At 51.5% G+C, this 18,537-nt stretch overlaps 8 protein-coding genes and 1 non-coding gene across 9 annotated transcripts; 3 read left to right on the top strand and 6 right to left on the bottom strand.

The window, feature by feature from the left end:
• Positions 1-237: 237 nt before the first annotated feature.
• On the bottom strand, positions 238-745 carry An01g12590 (uncharacterized protein; the record flags this gene model as incomplete). The annotated part of the gene is made up of 2 exons (XM_001389628.3): positions 238-503; positions 595-745. The coding sequence occupies 2 exons, from the start codon at positions 743-745 to the stop codon at positions 238-240; spliced, it is 417 nt and encodes a 138-aa protein (XP_001389665.3).
• A 460-nt stretch (positions 746-1,205) lies between these two features.
• Positions 1,206-2,176, top strand: An01g12580 (uncharacterized protein; the record flags this gene model as incomplete). The annotated part of the gene is made up of 2 exons (XM_001389627.1): positions 1,206-1,301; positions 1,382-2,176. The coding sequence occupies 2 exons, from the start codon at positions 1,206-1,208 to the stop codon at positions 2,174-2,176; spliced, it is 891 nt and encodes a 296-aa protein (XP_001389664.1).
• A 195-nt stretch (positions 2,177-2,371) lies between these two features.
• On the bottom strand, positions 2,372-5,075 carry An01g12570 (uncharacterized protein; the record flags this gene model as incomplete). The annotated part of the gene is made up of 3 exons (XM_001389626.3): positions 2,372-2,571; positions 2,627-4,183; positions 4,232-5,075. 3 exons carry the CDS (start codon positions 5,073-5,075, stop codon positions 2,372-2,374), a joined length of 2,601 nt encoding a protein of 866 aa, XP_001389663.1.
• An 870-nt stretch (positions 5,076-5,945) lies between these two features.
• On the bottom strand, positions 5,946-6,816 carry An01g12560 (hypothetical protein; the record flags this gene model as incomplete). The annotated part of the gene is made up of 4 exons (XM_059744775.1): positions 5,946-6,262; positions 6,393-6,504; positions 6,551-6,644; positions 6,692-6,816. 4 exons carry the CDS (start codon positions 6,814-6,816, stop codon positions 5,946-5,948), a joined length of 648 nt encoding a protein of 215 aa, XP_059599795.1.
• Positions 6,817-7,450: 634 nt separating this feature from the next.
• On the top strand, positions 7,451-9,044 carry An01g12550 (uncharacterized protein; the record flags this gene model as incomplete). The annotated part of the gene is made up of 2 exons (XM_001389624.3): positions 7,451-8,731; positions 8,784-9,044. 2 exons carry the CDS (start codon positions 7,451-7,453, stop codon positions 9,042-9,044), a joined length of 1,542 nt encoding a protein of 513 aa, XP_001389661.1.
• A 368-nt stretch (positions 9,045-9,412) lies between these two features.
• On the bottom strand, positions 9,413-9,849 carry An01g12540 (uncharacterized protein; the record flags this gene model as incomplete). The annotated part of the gene is made up of 2 exons (XM_059744761.1): positions 9,413-9,486; positions 9,537-9,849. 2 exons carry the CDS (start codon positions 9,847-9,849, stop codon positions 9,413-9,415), a joined length of 387 nt encoding a protein of 128 aa, XP_059599794.1.
• Positions 9,850-10,390: 541 nt separating this feature from the next.
• An01g12530 (uncharacterized protein) lies at positions 10,391-11,145 on the bottom strand (the record flags this gene model as incomplete). Its single annotated transcript, XM_001389622.3, has 3 exons — positions 10,391-10,504; positions 10,570-11,043; positions 11,101-11,145. The coding sequence occupies 3 exons, from the start codon at positions 11,143-11,145 to the stop codon at positions 10,391-10,393; spliced, it is 633 nt and encodes a 210-aa protein (XP_001389659.3).
• Positions 11,146-11,872: 727 nt separating this feature from the next.
• Positions 11,873-12,769, top strand: An01g12520 (uncharacterized protein; the record flags this gene model as incomplete). The annotated part of the gene is made up of 2 exons (XM_001389621.3): positions 11,873-11,988; positions 12,043-12,769. 2 exons carry the CDS (start codon positions 11,873-11,875, stop codon positions 12,767-12,769), a joined length of 843 nt encoding a protein of 280 aa, XP_001389658.1.
• Positions 12,770-18,276: 5,507 nt separating this feature from the next.
• Positions 18,277-18,357, bottom strand: tRNA-Ser (CGA). The gene has a single exon. It is a non-coding gene; the product is annotated as a tRNA-Ser (tRNA).
• Positions 18,358-18,537: the final 180 nt, after the last annotated feature.

Genomic DNA, 18,537 nt, shown 5'->3' with positions numbered 1-18,537 from the left:
TATCATCCATCCATCTATCGATGCTCCATCCAACACATCACCACCAGCTACTACTTACTATACAAGTAACAATGAATACACACCATATCTGTAAATGCCAAACAGAACGCCAGAACCAGCAGTAAGACAAGAGGTAAAAAAAGAGGAGGATACCTATATACGCCAACCCACACACCACACACAACCCCACCCCCCAACGCATCATACACAACACATCATACACCCACCCAGCTCCCTCTATTTCTTCTCAGCAGCAGCAGCAGCCTGCCTCGCCTGGTCCTCCCTCATCATGCGAATCACCTCCTCCCTCCTCTTCTCCACCTTCGCAAGCTCCTCCTCCTTCGCTTTCCTCCGCTCCTCATGCGTCGCAAACCACTCCTCTCTCGCCCGGTCCTCTTCCTCCGGCTTCGCATGCGCCACCATGCACGCGTTCATCGCCAGTCGTTGTTCCCGACATACCCATGTTGCTGTTATTGTGCGGTTGACGGCGCATTCGGCGAATGCTACAAAGGCCCCAGAGTTAGCTGCATTGCCAATCATTCTCTTTGAATGGAGGGGAAGAAACTAGGATTGGAATCTAGGGGGGAGGCGTACCCTTGATTTCAGGCGCACAGAGAGATCGCACGCGCTTGTAGTAGAGTTGCTTTACTTCTGCTTCTTGGGCGGCGGAGAGGGGGAGGGGGTTGCGGAGGTTGTATTTTGGTTTGGGTGTGGTAGAGTCGGTCTGAGGGGTTGTGGAGGACATTTTGGAGGTTGATTCTGAAGGATTGGTGACTGTTCGTGTGGTGTATGTATGTCTCTGTAGAAGAGAAGTAGAGGTAGAGGTGGTGTCGATGTGTCGTGTATATGAGATGTAGTGGTGTGGTGTAGCGTAGTTGTTCGTATGCGAGGAATTGTCGTTGTCGTGAATCAATTCAGAGATTTGACAGGGTATCAATTCATCACCAACATATACACCAATTGCATTAATTGCCTTCAAAAGATGTCAGAAAGTAACACCAATGATCATGCGTGTCTAGCACAGCTAGAATAGAATCCAGCGGAGAAGAAGTCGGACGGGTTGGTCGGCAACTACCCGTTTGGGTTTAGTGTCCTCCGACTCCGACTTTTCATTACTTTCTATCTATCCTATCCTCTACTAACAATCAACCAAGCACTCACTCCCTCCACGAACTATACTCCCAAGGAGGAAAAGGGTATCCGTCATGTCCTCCATGCGCAACGCCGTTCAGCGGCGCAACCACCGCGAGCGTGGTCAGCTCGAAGGCCGTGAGAAATGGGGTATTCTCGAAAAGCACAAGGTACATACATACCTTCACTTTCTTGCCATAGCCCCCCATTGCCGAAGTATTCTGCAGTACTAATAGAAATGAAATCTTAGGATTACTCCCTCCGCGCGAAAGACTACAACACGAAGAAAGAGAAAATTAAGCGCCTCCAAGAAAAAGTCCGCGACCGCAACCCCGATGAATTCGCCTTCGGAATGATGTCGAGTTCGTCCGCTCGACAAGGCAAACACGGCGCTGCGGGAAACCGCGACTCGGCTGCCGCGCGCGGTCTCAGCCACGATGCCATTAAGTTGCTCAAGACACAGGATGCGGGGTACCTGCGGACAGTTGGGGAGCGGATCCGACGACAGATGGAGAAGTTGGAGGAGGAGGTGCGGTTGCAGGATGGGATGAAGGAGATCCTGGATGGGGATGTTGGGGAGGATAAGAAGAAAGAGGAGGACGTGATGGATGACGATGATATGGACTTTGATTTCGATTTCGGGGATGATGAGGTGGATCAGAAGAAGAATAAGAAGAGCAGGAAATTGGTGTTTGCGGATGATCGGAAGGAGCAGAGGGTGTTGAGGAAGAAGAAGTTACGTGAGGAAGAAGAAGATGATGATGATGAGGAAGAGGATGATTCGTTCGGAAAGCAGGTGATGAAAAAGTCGAGGAAGCAGTTGGAGGCGGAGAGACAGGCGCTTGTGGAGGCTCGTCGGGCTCGCAAAATGAAGAAGCGTGCGGCAGAGGCGCGGATGAACAAGCTCAAGGCGCTGCAGAAGCAGTACAAGGAGATCACGGCCGCGGAGCGCGAGCTGGATTGGCAGCGTGGTCGGATGGATAATGTGGTGGGTGGCACGAATAAGAATGGTGTCAAGTGGAAGATCCGTGAGCGGAAGAAGTGATTTATTCCTCCTTCGTTTGGTTTGTTTATTGTCTACCTGCTATCGGCATGATTATGATTCTGCGTTGCATCGGTGGTGGGAAAAGTTCAGTGTCTACTAGAGGCGTTCGAGATACCATTAATGTACAGTGATCATCAAGACCTTTTATTGCTATGCTCATATTACATGCGTCGAATCGTAAACCGCTGATACAAATCATGCCTGCTGCTTCTTCATGTGTGCCACGCGGATGCTCACGGCCCGCTTGTGCGCATCCAGTCCCTCCACTGCTGCCAGCTGCTCCACCGTGCGAGACAGGCCCAGCAGACCGTCTGCCGTGAGGTTCGAGCTGGTGATGTGCTTGAGGAAGGATCCCAGGTTCACTCCAGAGTACTGCTTGGCGTATCCGTAGGTTGCTGTGACTGTTAGCCTGATTCACGATTTTAGGTTGGGAAGATTGGGATGGCTTACGCAAAGAGTGGTTGACACCGGCAGAATAATCGCCCACACTCTCCGGGGTCCACTGGCCGATGAACACACTACCCGCGTTCTGCACCTGCTCAACTGCCGCCTCGGCGTTCTGGATCTGCAGGATCAAGTGCTCCGGAGCGTAGTCGTTGCTGAGAGCCATGGCCTCGTCGAGATCGCGCACAACGAAAGTGACCGAGTGCGCCAGAGAGCCCTTGACGATGTCCACACGGGGCAGAGCCTTGGCCTGGACGTCAACCTCCTTCTCGATGGCCTGAAGCTGCTCCTCGTTCAAGTCAATGGCAATGAGAATGACCTGCGAGTCCACGCCGTGCTCGGCCTGACTCAGCAAATCAGAAGCGACGAACGCAGGGTTGGCGTCCTTGTCCGCAATCACCAGCACTTCACTGGGTCCAGCGGGCATGTCAATGCTGACACCGGCGGAGGTGTCGTTGGCGACCAACATCTTGGCGGCAGTGACGAACTGGTTGCCAGGACCCAGAATCTTGTCCACCTTGCTGACGCTCTCCGTGCCGTACGCCATAGCAGCGACTGCCTGAGCACCACCGGCAAGCACAATGCTTTCAGCGCCGACCTTGTGCGCAACGTAGACAATCTCGGGCGAGATGCTGCCATCTGCGCGAGGAGGAGAAGCAAAGACAAGCTTCTTGCAGCCAGCCACCATGGCGGGAACACCCAGCATCATGGCAGTCGACGGCAGAACGGCAGTACCACCGGGGATGTAGAGACCGACGCGCTCAATGGGGCGAGAGAAACGAGAGCAGACCACGCCCGGCATGGTCTCCACCTTCAAGCCCTCGTTGCTGTCCTTCTGGGCGCTGTGGAACTTGGCAATGTTGGAGATACTGATATCAATGGCCTCTTGGGTCTCGGGGGACAGCTTCATCAGCTCAGGCGGGAAGGGAGCGCTGAGCACCGGAGAGGTCAAAGAAGTGGCCTTTTCGAACTTGTGGGTGTACTTGAGCACGCCGGCGTCACCGTTCTTGCGGACGTCGTCGATGATGGGGCGAACGAGAGCGACGATAGCATCGTTGGACTTCTGAGAGGGACGCTTGAGGTAGTCCTGGACGACATTTTCGGGGGTCGAAGCGGTAACGACACGGGTCATCTGCACGGGCTCGTCGACCTTGGGAGCGGGCTCGGCAGGCTTAGCGGGCTCTGCAGCGGGCTTCGATTCGGCCAGGCCAGCCTTCTCGGCCCAGGGGCCCTTGGCATCGCCCTTTCTTCTCTTCACCTTCAGACTCTTGAGATCCAGGTTTCTCTCCACATCCTCGAGACTGACACCCGCCGCAACGCAGCGAGTCAGAGCGAAGTAGAGCAGATCCGCAGCCTCAAAGGCAATCTCTTCCTTGGTGTTGGCGCGGCACAGCTCATCAGCCTCCTCCATGATCTTGGCCTGGGTAAGCTTGGGTTCGTTGAAAAGGCGGGCAGTGTAGGACCCGGCGGGCGCATCGGCCTTGCGGGCTTGCAGGGTCTTCTGAAGACGGGCGAGACCGTTGTAGGGGCCGAAGCAGCTGGCGGTTCCAAGGTGACAGAAACCTTTTGGAGGTTAGTGACTGTTGGCGAATTCGATTGGTATAGACTTACCTCTGCCGATCTGGTTAACAACAAAGACCAAGCAATCGCTGTCGCAGTCAAAGCCGACGCGGATCAGCTCCTGCACGTCTCCGCTCGACTGACCCTTGTACCAAAGACCACGCTTCCGGCTCTGGTACACACCCGTGCCAGTACGGAGGGCCTCGGCAATGCTCTCGTCGTTGCTCCACACCAGTCCCAGGCATGTTCCACGCTCATCAGTCACTGTGGTGGCGTAGAGACCGTTGCTCTGGTCTGCGACAGCACGAGCGGCGATGAGAGAGGCGGCGACGATCTTGCCATTGGGTTCCTTGTGCTCAAAAGTCAATGCATCGGCAGACACAACGCTGACACCACCTTGGGCCAGGGTGTCCTTGAGCGTCTCCTCCGTGGGGGTGCTAGTATATGTGCGGTACAAGTTCTGGGCTTCCAAGTTCATGCCAAGCTGCTCAGCGATGGCCTTGACGGCAGACGAGTCGGTCGACAAGCCAGCATCCTTGTGTTCGGTGGACTCGCCAACCCAGGTCTTGAAGGCATCCACCTGGCTCTCGGCGGCATAGACAACGAGACGTGATGACGGGACGGACTGTTCCTGGGACAGAGCCGTCAATTGGTTAAGGGAGATGAAGATCTTGGCAGCGCCGGCATTGAGGATATCGACGAGGTCTCCAGTGGAGGTAATGGCAGTAGCATCAACATAGACATCAAGGAGGCGGAAGTTGCGCTTGAGGAAATCCTCGGCTTGAGCAAGGCTGGAAACCTTGACGAGGACGCGGCCGAAGTAGGCGATCTGCTTGAGGGAAAGGCCGGAGGAGGGGGAAGCGGGGTCGTACGAGACGAGGAGGGGGGTGGCCATGATGGATGACTGGAGGGCAATTGTCTAGGGGGAGAGATTGAGGGGGAGAGAATCAGAATTAAGATCCCCAAGATGGGGAGAAAAGACAACAGTTGGACACTGGGGTGAAAGAGGCGAGAGACGAGCGAGAGAAAGTGAGTCAGTCCGTCCGGGGCGGATCGGGGCGAAGATAAAGAAAGATTCCGCCTGCAATTTTCTTCCTGTTCTTTGCCCCGCCATCGGAGAGGGCTTCACCGCCCGCCACAAATTCACTGTCGTTGATTGGATTGACAGCGTTGGGATGCCTTCATCCATGGCTGACGGTCGCACAGAGTTGATCCCGTTGGGCAATAGTCGCTTCTGGCCATGTTCCTGAAGCTTGTTGCTTTAATCCTTCCGCGGTGAAAGTGGGAGAGATTCCTACTGATCCTGTTGGCGGGGTTGGCACATCCCGACAATTTCCACCACCAGATTAAATCCAGGGTGTTGGTTCGATGCAATCTTCATAGTTAGTATACACAAAATAGTCCGGTAACTACGGGCCGATTGATCTCGGAGGAATTACTATGCAGCTTCAAAGGAATGGGCAAATATCCTCCGATCGTGCTGTCACCTCCACATGTTGGCATAACTTACGGCGCTTCATCCCGCATTCGGTCGGCCCAGTGCCGATCGGGCGCACTATTGATGATTCCTAGATGTCCACAATTCAACTACACTCACCACAGGGCAAGCAGACTGTCTCGATCATAATCTGACAGTCTATCCAGTAGTGTACTCCAGTGCCTCTTGCAGTGCATCGCTTGTATTCGAGCAGAACCAGCAGGTCGATCAATAACTCTCGGATGAAGAGAGGTACAATGAGCCACCAGAGCCAACATCAATACTCATTTATTGACTGCTTAGCCGTCCAGTCCAGCAAGACAGTGTAATAATTTTGTAGGTCATCACTCTCCATGGCCGTGAAGCGTGTGTTGATAGCCACACCGTAAGCAACACCTCGCGGATATACTCCTGGCGACAATAGTATAGATAGCATTGATAATCAACAAGTACCACAGTCTCTCCTGGTCTTATATCAAGAGAAGCCAGGCGCGAACTAACATCTTCAGTCAACGTATGATAAATAGCCCTTGGGTGAAAGTTCTGAGGCAGTACCGTAGCTCCTGCTGGGAAGTGGCCAAGGGTGAAGGACCCTTCACTTATCCCTTTCCAGGGAGAGAACGAATTTCATTCTTTCAAAATGCAAGCAAGTAAGAAAAATTTTGATGAAACTGGTGACCGAACCTGTCCTGCAGGGCTCATATTCTAGATGCTGTTGTTAATGTCCATGTGAACCACTTGCAACCATCAAAGCACATGCCATGTTTCTGCAGGTAGACTGGTGACCTGAGGTAGTAAACTCTAACCACACAACCGAGGACACCCTGATCTTGAAGGGTCCTGACACCTGAAAGCGGGGATATAGCCAGGTATTTGGGGTTGTCAGCTCACACCTTGTCAAGGCAAGCATCTGATGCAGCTCGTGTGAGACAAGTACAAACATACTGTATGGCTCGATCTAACCATATCGAGAACGACCCAGAGCTACTGACCCTTAATTCAAACGATCACCTTTGGGCTTTTCCGATTCAAACCTACTTTCCACTAGTTTGGGTCTGAGGTCTTCGGATATCCAGGCGATCATCTGCCCATCCTCATCATCTGCTGTGCGGACTGACCTGCCCGAATGATCGACTAAATAGTACTCCGTCCTGGCCATCGCGATGTGACTGTGGCACCTCGCCAAGTCTCAAGTTAAATTAAGCGCCCACCCTGAGGTATCTGATGGGTATGAAGTGTGGACGGAGTACCTGCTGGGCTGCCTGCACGGCCAGCCAGGAACAAGTACCGATCACATCAGGAATACCCCTCGGGGACCAGCAGAGGAATCCACCCTTGCATGGCTTGCCACCAATCGGAGGCCCAGATCGGCGGGAGTGGACCTGAAGCAGCTTAGCGGAGTGGGGCTTGATCCCGCCCAGGAACCAGGGACTGCTGGCTGCCTTGCCTCTTTGGGAAACTCCAGGGCCAGGTTGGGTTGCTGGAGGGCGCTTCCATCTTCCCCTGTGCCGTCATTGTATGCAAAGCAGTTCTGTGTGTCCTCGATGCAATACTGCACTAAACGAGTAGTCTGCGGGTCTCCCCCAAACTGGATGCAGCATAACTCTCCTTCTCAGCCTGATCCCGTCTGCTTCTCCGCATTCTTTAGCCGGTAGATCTTCTTATTTATACCCGATTCCGTCCGCTCCTTGACGTGCTCTCATTCTTGCGTCCTGTTTCCGTCGTTTGTGCAAGACGAGCTTGGTTTTTCTATTCGGGTCTGCTCACTCGGTTGTCACTCATTTCGCCAAACCATGCATCTCAGCTCGCTTTCCTTGTCCCTGACGGCCTTGGCCATCGTCAGTCCTTCTGCTGCTTATCCTCACTTGGGTTCTTCCCAGCCTGTGCTTCACACTAATTCCGACACCACTCAATCGCGCGCAGACGCCATCAAGGCTGCCTTCTCGCACGCCTGGGATGGCTACCTCCAATACGCCTTCCCTCATGACGAGCTGCACCCCGTCTCGAATGGCTATGGCGACTCCCGGAATGGATGGGGCGCCTCTGCCGTGGATGCACTCTCCACAGCAGTGATTATGCGCAATGCTACCATTGTCAATCAGATCCTGGACCACGTGGCCAAGATTGACTACTCCAAGACAAACACCACCGTGAGCCTCTTCGAGACCACCATCCGCTACCTGGGTGGCATGCTGTCCGGATATGACCTGCTGAAGGGGCCCGTGTCCGACCTGGTGCAAGACTCGTCGAAAATCGACGTGCTCTTGACCCAATCGAAGAACCTCGGCGACGTTCTCAAATTCGCCTTCGATACACCCTCGGGGGTTCCATACAACAATCTCAACATTACCTCAGGGGGGAATGATGGAGCCAAGACCAATGGTCTTGCTGTGACGGGTACACTGGCGCTGGAATGGACGCGCCTGTCGGACCTTACGGGTGACACCACGTATGCCGACCTGAGCCAGAAGGCCGAGTCTTACCTCCTCAACCCGCAGCCTAAGTCTGCGGAGCCATTCCCGGGCTTGGTAGGAAGCAACATCAACATCAGTAATGGGCAGTTCACGGATGCGCAGGTGAGCTGGAATGGCGGCGATGACTCTTACTACGAGTACCTGATCAAAATGTACGTATACGACCCCAAGCGGTTCGGTCTCTATAAAGACCGCTGGGTGGCCGCGGCGCAATCGACCATGCAGCATCTGGCGTCGCACCCCTCGACCCGCCCGGACCTGACCTTCCTGGCCTCCTACAACAACGGAACTTTGGGGTTGAGCTCGCAGCACCTGACTTGCTTCGACGGAGGTAGCTTCCTGTTGGGAGGCACCGTGCTGAACCGGACGGATTTCATTAATTTCGGCCTGGACCTAGTGAGCGGGTGTCATGATACATACAACTCGACGTTGACGGGAATTGGCCCGGAGTCGTTCAGCTGGGATACCAGCGACATCCCCTCGAGCCAGCAGTCGCTCTACGAGAAAGCCGGATTCTACATTACTAGTGGCGCGTACATTTTGCGCCCGGAAGTGATTGAGAGTTTCTACTATGCCTGGAGAGCTACCGGGCAGGAAACGGTAAGTTCGACTTCTCCCCCTTTGGCTCAATAGTAACTAACAACCATATCAGTACCGGGAATGGATCTGGAGCGCATTCAGCGCAGTCAACGACTACTGCCGCACCGACTCTGGATTTTCAGGTCTGACTGACGTGAACGCGGCCAACGGCGGCAGCCGGTACGACAACCAGGAGAGTTTCCTGTTTGCCGAGGTGATGAAGTATTCGTACATGGCGTTCGCGGAAGATGCAGCCTGGCAGGTGCAGCCCGGCAGCGGGAACCAATTTGTGTTCAACACCGAGGCACACCCAGTGCGGGTGAGTAGTACATAAATGGTAGACATTGTTAGAGATGGTTTTGGTAGCAATAGAGGACAGCTCAAGTCACCTAAATACTCTGCAGATCTGTTTCTGCCTTGTTTTAAATATACCGTAGACAAGAAACCCCCGCAAACTCGCTCATACTCCCTCCCATTCTTTGTTCCATTCAGTCGATCCTCAGAAGATGATAGGCGGTCCACCGCCCCACCCCCATACAAAATAGTTCTGTGGCGCCCCACACCCTGAGATGCGCACATTTGAGCATCTTTGCTTTCAGTGGTACCTTGGGGGAACATGCCGATATCATGCTATGTATGTGTTTACGTACCTTGGTGGCTGGGCAATATAGACATAGTAGTCAGCTGTAGCCCCTACAGCCTTCAATAACCTGTAGCATTTATCCTTCTTTCTCTGATCTCTTCTCTTCTCTTCTCACGCATACAAATACCCCAAACTACTATACAGAGTCTTTCCCCCAATATAGTGTGAACAAACAACAACTACTTACCAAAAGAACATAAAAAGAACAGCCATTGAAAATGTGCGGTCCCTCCCGTCCAAGCTCCGGCTCTCTCATCGCTGTTATTTTCCCTTCTTCTTCTCCTTCTTCATCGGCATCTTCAAGTGCATCATCGACGCCCTCTTCGCCTTCATCATCAACTTCATCATCATTATCCTCCAATGATTCCTCATCATCCACTTCGAATGCGTCATACAACCTCTTCTTTAGAAACACAACACACCCTGATTTAGACCAACGGTCACAGACAGAATGGAATACATCATCATCAACAACAACAAAAGCCCTCTTCCGCATCTCAGACCCCCTCACTCGCAGATCTTTCCAGGAGAGTGCGGCAGTGCATGTGCGAATTGAGTATGTTTACTATACTATCCCTTCTATTTATCTATCTGTTGAATGGGATACTAATGATATAATGATGTCTAGGAAATACGGAGATCTTACAGCAGAGAATACATCTCCCCCATTACATTATTTCCGATTACCGATGAAGATGCAAGAAGGAGATGGGGAGTTTGAGGTCGCTTTGCCGGAGAGGTTGGAGTTGGGGGTTTCGGAGAGGGGGATTGTGGGGAGGTGTGTGAGGGTTGGGGTTGGGATGGATGGGATTGGGACTGGGACTGGGATTGTGGATATGGGGAGGGGGGTGGTGGGATATGATTGATCTCTCTCTTTAATTTTATTGTACATGCGTAGCATTTGCTGTATGGTATTCAGGGTTGGTGTTTATGGATTCAGGAATACAAAGGAAGAATTAAATGAATCAATCAATCAATCAATCATGTATGTGGCTACTATCGACAGTCTGTTGATAGGTACAATAGATCGAGACCAACTACAACTTCAACGAACCCAGTTCCTCCGTACCATTCAGATACCGATGCTCCGCTTCTTCCCAGTTAATCACCTTCCAGATGTTCTGCACGTAGGAGGCTTTGTTGTTCAAGTACTATACCACCACCATCATCATTAGCATTACTCAACCAAAGCAATCTGGAAGGAGGGGATACTTACCTGCAGATAATAAGCATGTTCCCACATATCCACTCCGAACACCGGAATCGGTCCCGTCACTGGATCCTGATCCTTCGTGGTGACAATCTCAAGGAATCCCGTCTTACCCGAACTCACCAGCCAGCCCCATCCGCTGCCTTGGATGCCCAGCAGCACCGCCTCAAACGCATCCGTGAAGTTTTTGACTGATCCCCACTGCTTCTCGATGGCGTCTTTGAGGCTCGGGGCGGATCTCTCCAGGTTAGTGGCCGGGGAGTCGTAGCGAGCCAAGTTCTTCCAGAACAGAGAATGGTTGATGTGGCCGCCGCCGTTGAACTTGAGTTTCTGCTGGATGCTGATGAGCTGGGTGATGTCGTTGCTGTCGAGAGCGGAGGCTTGAGAAGCGAGGGCGGCGTTTAGGTTGTTTACATAGGTCTGGTGGTGCTTTTTGTGGTGGAGTTCCATGATTTGTTTGGAGATGATGGGTTCGAGGGCCTGTTATTGATGAGATGGGGGTTGATGGGGGGTGGGGAGGAAGGGGATATGACTTACATCGTAGTCGTAGGGTAGATCTGGGAGGGTGTATTTGGAAGCCATTTTGGGTGGTCTGGTTTGAGTGGTAGTGTGTAGTTGGTTGGATAGGTTGAGATGGTGGTGATGTTGGATAAAGGAAAAAGAAGGAGGCAGATAGATGAAACAAGAAATAAGGATAGAAGAGGGGTAGTTCAACTATCACGACATCGCGAGGTATTGCCATCCTACAAGGTACTCTTCTCCCACCAATCCATGGGGTGGGGGATGTCCAGATGGGGACCTTGCTGCGCACGATTGAGCAAATTTCGATAACCCGTCATTGGTCGTGAGCAGAGAGTGTGGGCTTCATTGAATGATCTCACAGAGAGCTTCTCCCCATTTGGGAGATCTTCGCTGGGCATTTCGTAGTGTATGACTCTGAGGGAAGTCTCTGAGTAACAGGACTGGAGGCCGGCCTTCACTTCTATCCATCTGGGTAGTCAGTACTTAGTGATACTTAGTAGTATGGATGGAGTGTATCTGCACTGACCAATCAGCATCTCCCCATCATTCATACTTCCCTCAATTACAGACTAACCAGGAGCAGCTAGACAATTTATCTACAAGGAGTAAGGTGGTAAGTTATGCGTAGTTGACAACTGTCACATACCGTGCGGGGTTAAGATGTAACAGCCTCGGATGCTGGTCGGCAACCAACAAGCAGAGCTAATTAGAGTCAATACATATCTTCTGTATCCTCGTCCCACTTTGCCCTCGTCATAACTCTCACATCCACCGTAATTCATCCATAATGTCTGCCTCAGAACAAGTCCAGCTGGACAACTTCCCCACCATCTTCTCCCTGGAGGGAAAAGTTGCCCTCGTCACCGGGGGCTCTCGCGGTTTGGGTCTGCACACCGCCAGTGGGTAGGACAGAAGCAATCGCCCCAGAATGAACCAGGATCTCACCAATTAGTCTAGTCTCCTCCAATCGGGCTGTTCCAAGGTCTATATCACCTCGCGCAAGGCGTCTGCCTGCGCCGAAGCCGTTGCGGCCCTAAATGCTCTCCCCAACAAACCCCCGCACGCCACCGCCATCGCCGTCCCCGCCGACAACTCTAATATGGAGGAGCTAGACCGGCTTGTCGCAGAGGTCTCCAAGACCACCTCCCATCTCGACATCCTCTTCGCCAACGCCGGTGCAACATGGGGCCAGGGATTCGATACTTACCCAGAGGACAAGTTCAGCAAGGTCATGGACCTGAATGTGAAGAGCGTCTTCTACACCATCCAAAAATTCACACCCCTGCTGACGGCACGGGCCACCAAAGATGATCCGTCGCGGGTTATCGTGACAGGCTCAACTGCAGGCATTACACTGGGCAGTCTAGGCCCCAGTGCGACCTTCAGTTACTCTGCCTCCAAGGCAGCTGTGATGCATCTCGTCCGGAACTTGGCGGTCGATTTGGGCCCCCGACACATCCTGTGTAATGCCATTGCGCCAGGGTTCTTCCCGTCCAAGATGGCGAATGGGCTGATCAAGATCAAGGGAGGACTGGAAGATCTAGAACGGAGGTCGCCAAACGGAAGGCTGGGCAGAAAGGAGGATATTGCGGGCTTGGTGGTGTTTCTGGCCAGTCGGGCAGCAAGCCACTTGAATGGAGCGGTGATTCCCATCGACGGGGGTAATCATTTGGCACGATTGTAATGGATGATTGATTGAAGTATACGGTAGCCGAGATGTAAGAATGGCCTGATCGTCGAAGTTGGATAGAGGAGTCTCTATCGCAAACGGGTGTCGCATCAGACCGTCATCCGGACCACTGCTTCTGCTAGTGGCAAAAAGGATTGGTACCCTGTACTACCAGAGAAACAGAAGCAGTCATCTGGAGACTTCTCGAGCTGCGTGATTCTTCACCTCTAAACATCTATATATACCAGGAGCGTCCTCCCTCTAATCCATCATCCGCATCACCTTTTCTTTCCTTCAGTAGCTACTTATATATACGCTTGACCAGCGCAAGTCTCTTTAATATATCCACACTTTACTACTAGTAGTATATACAACAGTCCTTTCAATTCTCATGTGAACTTGCCACCCAGACTCATTGTCCCCGTCGACATCGTCCGTCATTTATTTTCGGCAGACATAAAGTGACTGCTCGATAAACCTCGAGCCTTTCTGAGTTCTCAACTTTCTATTCGGAGAGAGCGTCAAGTCGACCATCTCGGGGCGCAGTCGAGATTCGGACACCGACCTACAGAAATCTGGGTACTCATGCCCGTTGCCTTCATCACATTATGGCACGCTTGATTACCATCGAAACCGACTACGGAATTGACGACCTAACCACCCCGAGCGAGCACCTTACCCTGGATATGAAGCCCGCCTACCATGCCTGCCACAAGCTCCACGTTGCAAGTCCTACAGTTTTCAAGTAGCAGGGAACCTCTCCCATTTCGAGAGCTGGGACAGCATCCATTCCTAGCACCACAGGGCTGCTTGCTGTACCGGCGCGGCTGGTCGTGTACAGTTTCTCGTTTTAGTCATGACTTCGTTTTCACTGTCCCGTCCACCCGGGGGTGCCGGTTCTCTCGGAAGAGACCTGTTGGTATGATGACAAGATATACGCCGACGAGGTCTTTGTTTGACATTCTTCTTTGGTTCCATTGTCCTACGTATCAGGACGAAGCTTCTCGTCGCCCAATCTTCAGTTTTGAGGTTCCAAATTACAGCAAACCAAACCGCCGGAAACGACACAAATGTGCTTAGGCTCAGGATAAATGCTATCAAGTCAGCAGAAGAATGACGTGGCTCACCTCAGCTCAGTTTTTGAAGACGTATCTATCGACCAGGTCTGCCCATAGCTGAGCGAGCTGTACCCCGGAGGGACTCATCTTCGCAAAGATGCGTTTCTCAGAGTCATCAAAATCTCAGAGGACTTTGCAACGTTTTGGCATCAGGTGATAGGCAATATCAAGCCCGAAGAGGTTATGGGTGCACGTTGATCCAGTACGTTCCCCTCCACATCTCTTTTCTCACCCGGCTTCTAACGAGCCATTACTGATCGTATCATCCAGATGACAATCGTATCGTGAATTGCATACCGTCCCATTTTGCGTACAATCCTAAGAACCGCAACAATATGTCTCTGTACAGCAGAGGAGCAGTCGGAGTAAACTTTGGTGTGACACAAGAATCTTCAGGCGGCACGGGAAATTCGCCATCGGCTACAACTGTCGCCTCTATAGCTGCTGGACCAGGGAAGGAGTAATGAAAGGACGCATCGCGGCACTTCAATCCGCAACGTAGAAGACTGGTGCAGCCGTAAGGCTAGAACATGACCATGAGAAAATCGGTATGAGACCGCAGAGCCCGACCTTCTTGAATGCATGTGGAGATCTTGCACGGAACTGGGAGTACTGCCATCTACACTATGAGGGTCCCCCTCTGGCGTGTTGTCTCCGCTTGTTAATCCCGCCGGTGTCTCTGTGTGAGCGTTTCGACTCATTGAAAACTATCGCTCTGGAACCACCTGCGACCGAAGACGAAGCTGAGGGTCTGCGGGCCCTTGCTGCGTGACCTCCTGGAACGATACCGAACAAAACCGGAACGGCTATTGCCGTTGGGGCTGCGATATAATAAACAGACACCAACATAGGGAGGACATAACGATAGGGAACCGGTAGCTTCAGAGATGATGATACAGGCAACCACTTTGCTTCCCCGCAGGCCTACTACGATGGGGGCAAAGTACCGTCGAAGTTGCGTTTTGTCATCTGCTTTTGGAGAAGTAGTAGTCTTATGGGCCAGGCAAGGATGCTGGATTTGCCATGTTTCCCACAGTCAGTCTACCTCCCTGTCTGCCAAGTGTGAGATTCATTGAGACTGACCGCCCATAGACACTCATATCCAACGATATGCCACATCTTGAACATGTTGACATCACAAGGGCTTCCTAACACCTTGCACATTTGGATGTTAATGGTTGTGAGGGAAGATAGAGGAAGATAGACGTTGTATTCCGGTTGGAAGTAGGGCCATATAATTTTCTTCTTCTCTTCCCTCCTCATGCCTCGTTCTTATTACTTTAGCTTGCCGCACTTTGGCAGCTATACCTACGTATCCTACTGATCTAAACCATGTGCGGCATTAAGAAACCATAGCTGCCGCGAGTTTTTGCTCTTGCTGTTCTGGGTACAGGACGGGAATGCAACTGGTTCATGCGAAAAGACCGCGACGGTTGTCCAGTCGCACTCTCGTTGGGCGAGACTGTGGCCGCATACGACACCGAAGAACCTGATAATTCCCCATTGCATGCAATCTCCGAGTCGCGGCGCTTCATCGACAATAACCATGACACGATACCTCGGGCCAACGACTCTGCGAGTTCCCTGTTGCCCGGCTTCTGAAAATGACACAGGCACATGAAACCTGATGCTCCCCTATCGTTGCTGGCTTAAGATTATGCATAATGTGGTAACGGCATCCCTTTTGACATGGCCTTACCAAGCTCTTCCTTACTGTTGTTCCTATGCGCCCTTGAATCGCTCTTCTTGGAGTTGCTTGAGCTCTGTTACTATGCGACAAATTCGGCATAGACAGTGCTTGGACCAGTATATGATTTCGAAGGATTCGCCAATCAACTAGCACTTTGCGACGTGTCTCTGGAAAAGTCGGAGGAGGTACTATCTATGGGATTTTCTCACATGGACGGTGTCACAACAGCTGAAATTCCCAAGGACTTACCAATCCACCTAGTTAATGGCTGTTATGGAAAAGCCAGGCGTCAGGAACTACTAGACGTAGGCTTCGATGCAACAAAGCCCATCTCTTGTGTTCGAGCTGTTCGAAGACTGTGGAGCAAGCACCGTGGACACAAAAGCCACAATCAAATCATCCACGCTTGGCCTTGTTGCTCAGTTGACAACAGACGACAACGAGCGATGCGATGTGGTCAATATTGCAAACCGTTGATCGACCAACAGCTGATCCCTGAGTCACCAACATCAGCTTTCTCCTGCTAATATCCTGGCAGTGACCCAGCATCTTCTTTGCAAGCCTACTTGGTTCGCAGAAATGGGAAGGATAAATCATCACGCAGGGCGAGGGAAATCGCTACTCTGGGCCTTCCGATGCCCGCCTCGATTTTGTGTAGGTGCCTCTAAGTGTATACTCAGGGCTGTACTAACGGTTTTAGGAATCAATTCACGCACGCCGGCACTAAGTTATTGAAGCTACAAACAACCATCATGTCTACAGGAGGCTCATACGGCACTTGGACGAGTTCTCAGTCAAAGACAACCACACCAAGTCAGCTTTCCTTGGTCACTCTCTTTCTCCAGCTGTGGTAGTCTGCAAGCCAGTGGGAGATAGCCGCACCTGCCACATCTTTGTGGCGTGGAAGCTGGAGCGACCATTCTCCGTCATTTCTTGTGGTGACACAGACGGCTAAAGAATATGTCGACACGAGTGATGCAGCTTTTGAGGGCAGCAGGGGCAGAAGTGGGTACGAGAGGTGCTCGAAAGATGCGCACAAACCCTCGTGTTTTCATAACAAATGCTGGATTGCAAATCCCGGAGCCCAATTTATTGTCCACATCTGATTGCGGCGTCAGAACAGTACGATTCACGTGCACTTGAGAAAAATAATCCCGTTGGAAGCTGCTGAAAGATAATAATTCCACTGATGATGCCCTCTCTATATATGGCAGACCATAATGCGAGAGTCTGTCGTAATCCGACGGGGTCTGTTTTTGAGCAGTCGCATGCCATTCCACCGAAGAGGCAGTGTTGAACTCTTTCTTTAGCAGACGGTTCTACCCAACTTACTCTGCAAGTGGGCTCAAGGCTACTTCATACGGTTCGGTCCAAGCAAAACTTGGTTTGAGGTTGACTACCTAGAAAAGATAGCCCTTTACGACCAGGCGTCATGGGTCTATGGCGGCGAATGTGGCCCTCAACTGTACATCTCTCGAGATCTTCTAGAATCGCGAGAGCAGCTGCTTTGCTTTATGTTCGCTTCCAAGGGCCAATAACAAGTCGTCATTCACTACAGTTCTCCAAAAAAGAGTACTGGTGCTCTTCTTATCTGAAGGAACAGGCAAATTTCAGTCAGCCTCAGAACCATGTCGAGTGTAGGCATCCACTTTTGGATGTTGAACGACTCGAGAAGCCTGCTGAGACAGACCAACTGTGTGGGAAAAGCATAAAGACCCTGACGAAAGTTTTGCTCGCGGAAGTTAGGATTAACTACGACAGGTTGAGGCAGGAATGTCAGTATTACAAAGCTCTGAAGAGGTCTTTTCAGTCGAATATTAACCCTCTATCAGTCTTTGCCGTGTCAGCATGATCAGCGGTGAGTTCTGCTCGGTTGCAAGCTGCGGACCAGATGAGGCCTCACAGTCGCTGGTAACACATTGTTCATGGCTTTGTTGGCCCATCCTATGTGGGTATTATAGTCACCAGTGCGGCGGGTCTGATGTATGGTAAGTCTTCTTTTGCCCGTGAAGACATAAAGTAAGACTGTCTTACACATGACAGGATGCGCATTTGGTGATAAGATTCTACTCCGCTCAAAACAGCGCATGTTTCTGAAACCGTGGAGGTGACTATCGATGAGACGCTGCTATTCGCCTATCACTCATCGACGCCTTGGAACCTCAGATAATACTCGGTGGTAACAAGAGCACGTCTGAGTCCGGCGCGGGACCCGAAAATGACGGCGCCCAGGAGTGCACGAAGGGGAAAGGGTTTTCGCTACAACAATCCTGATGGTTCGGAAGGTTAAGACGACAGCAGTGACAACACTACTGTGTTTCCGCGCTGGTGGAGGTGAGTCAGTGAGGCAAGATCGGACTTCTGAGGTTACGCCTGACGGCGAGGTGGTGAGAAACAAGTAGTTGCATTAGTGAACGCGAGGTGCTTCCATATGCCTCTGCTATCGCTGCTCTATCTTAATGTTCTCTTCGCTGCTGCACACTCGCAGTACCAAACTCCCTGCTACATCAGGTCATATGAAGTAGACCTTATTAGCTAGTTACCGCTTCACTTATTTCGTAAACCATTCCTATCATTATCTCTAGGAATGTGGTATAATAAGCTACTGATTATTCATATCGCTTCAGCGCACCTCTACGATCATTCTAAACAAATGACTTGGAAATCAATATAAGGATGAAAAAAGAAAAAGAGAGTCGAAAAAAATTGAAAATCGTCAGCGACAGGATTCGAACCTGTGCACGCGAACGTATCAGATTTCGAATCTGACGCCTTAACCACTCGGCCACACTGACTATTACATAATCCATATTATGGGTTTGTTTCTCTTATATACTTCCTGCCCGGCTCGGCCACCTATTTAGTACCATACAAGAGAGAATTATTCCAGAGTAATATATTCCAGCCATGATGATGCTTATCGGTTTATATTTCAACAAACAAATTTATTAGACATTGACATAACAAAGGAATCT

This window comes from Aspergillus niger (assembly GCF_000002855.4).
Source record: "Aspergillus niger supercontig An01".
Classification (NCBI taxonomy): Eukaryota; Fungi; Ascomycota; class Eurotiomycetes; order Eurotiales; family Aspergillaceae; genus Aspergillus; species Aspergillus niger.
This window is presented reverse-complemented; position numbering and strand designations above follow the sequence as displayed.